This window comes from Bubalus kerabau, chromosome X (genome assembly GCF_029407905.1).
Source record: "Bubalus kerabau isolate K-KA32 ecotype Philippines breed swamp buffalo chromosome X, PCC_UOA_SB_1v2, whole genome shotgun sequence".
NCBI lineage: Eukaryota > Metazoa > Chordata > Mammalia > Artiodactyla > Bovidae > Bubalus > Bubalus kerabau.
Genome location: NC_073647.1, coordinates 52,117,838 through 52,119,603, shown reverse-complemented (window position 1 = coordinate 52,119,603; position 1,766 = coordinate 52,117,838). Strand labels below are relative to the sequence as shown.

At 39.1% G+C, this 1,766-nt stretch overlaps 1 protein-coding gene across 1 annotated transcript; it reads right to left on the bottom strand.

Annotated features, from left to right (window-relative positions):
• Window positions 1–719: 719 nt before the first annotated feature.
• LOC129639235 (ubiquitin-conjugating enzyme E2 D3-like) lies at window positions 720–1,394 on the bottom strand. The gene has a single exon (XM_055564263.1). It carries the CDS (start codon window positions 1,220–1,222, stop codon window positions 779–781), a length of 444 nt encoding a protein of 147 aa, XP_055420238.1. The 5' UTR covers window positions 1,223–1,394; the 3' UTR covers window positions 720–778.
• Window positions 1,395–1,766: the final 372 nt, after the last annotated feature.

The window sequence follows — 1,766 nt, the reverse complement described above, 5'->3', positions numbered from 1 at the left end:
TATCTTCATTTTCTGTTTGCCCTTAGGACCATTTCCAGAAGCTTTAAATGGTTATATGTGTTTTTAAAATATTTTCTACCAGATTCAAAGGACAGTGCATCAGCGGAGTTTCTTATACTGTTATGCTGGGATTCAATCTAAGTGCTAATGACCTTTAGGCTTTATTTATTTATTTTTTTTTCATTCTCTGTAGAACAAGAACAGGTCATTCCTTTATTGACATGCATAAAATACATCACATTTTCTGTTCTGCTGATGCTATAAATTCAATACCAATTCTCCAGCCATATCAGTTATGAGCATAAATTATATCATGTAACCTCAAATCTCTAACAGTGGAAGGCTTAAACAAGAATGGATGCTGCTAGAATAATGCTGCTTCCTTTGATGTGACAACTCAGCATCCATCTCCCTCCTTCTCAGATGATTCTTCAGCATGTTAGAGCAGTGAGGAATGGTTTTAGTCTCATAACCAAGTTAGAGTGAAGACATTGGCCACATAATACACATGCTCCATTTTTTAAAAAAAATTCTGAATCTTGGGCAACTGTTCTCTTGTAACTACTTTACAGTTTCTAAAAGCAGTTATTGTCCAAAGCTGGAAGAACTTAAGTCTTCTCAGATGAGCATGTGAATGAATGGAGGGAGGTAAACAAAAAATAAAATTAAAAAAGATGAGGTCTGATAGGGGAGCAGCCAGATAAGAAAATCAAAAAAGGAACAGTAATTTAAAGTTTATTCCAGCTATAATGCAGGTTATTCTGACTTTAAGGTAGCATCACATGGCATACTTCTGAGTCCATTCCCGAGATATTCTGTTGTACTTATCTCTGTCTGTTTTATAGATCCGTGCAATCTCTGGCACTAGGGGGTCATCTGGGTTTGGATCACATAGCAGTGAACAAATGGATAAAAGAACTTTAGAAATAGTTAAAGCAGGAGACCACTGTGATCTTAGAATATCGAGACAAATGCTGCCATTACTGTTAATATTTGGATGATAAATTCTTGTTGTAAATGCAACCTTAGGTGGTTTGAAGGGGTAGTCTGTAGGAAAATGAATTGTCAAAAAGAATACACTGCCTTGATATGGGCTGTCATTAGGTCCCATAATTGTGGCTTGCCAATGAAACATATCATCCCCAACTGGACCTGCAGAACATTGTGCTGGAGGGTCACAGGCCAAATCACTAAGTTCCTTATTAATCCGTTTCAGTGCCATAGTCTGTGCTTTTCGTCTGGCTCCTCACTATCTCGGCGTGTGCTCGAAGGTCCGGCCAAAACTCTTGATTATCCCGGCGGCTGGGAAGGATTGTCTCTTCGTCTCACACCGGCTCTGCCAGACACAGGCGCAGAGGGGCCGGGGCCTCCCTCATGCTGCAGCCTCGGCCTCCTCCCCGCGCGGCAGCTGGTGCCTCCCCGACCCTACCGACCTTTAGGCTTTAAAAGAGTGGATTCTTTTGCTCTTCAACTTACTCTTAAACATAATGGATTTTACATAAAAAGATAATGTTTTATTATGCATTTTATTGTAATGGTCATAGAATGAAGCAAAATACAAGCTTTGCTTTTTTAAAAAAAATTATAGTAGGAAATTGCTTTCCATTTTGTTGACATAATTTGTGGTAAAATAATTCCTACTGACACGTGTAAACCGAGTTCTATTCACGGAGCCAAAGAATGAATTCTGCAAACTCTCACTCACACAGACAAAGTTTATTTTAGAAGATATAGAGATACAACGCTCACAGCATAGACACTGAGAG

Excerpts from the sequence above, each read along its gene's own strand:
- LOC129639235 (XM_055564263.1), bottom strand. The coding sequence starts at position 1,222 with ATGGCACTGAAACGGATTAATAAGGAACTTAGTGATTTGGCCTGTGAC.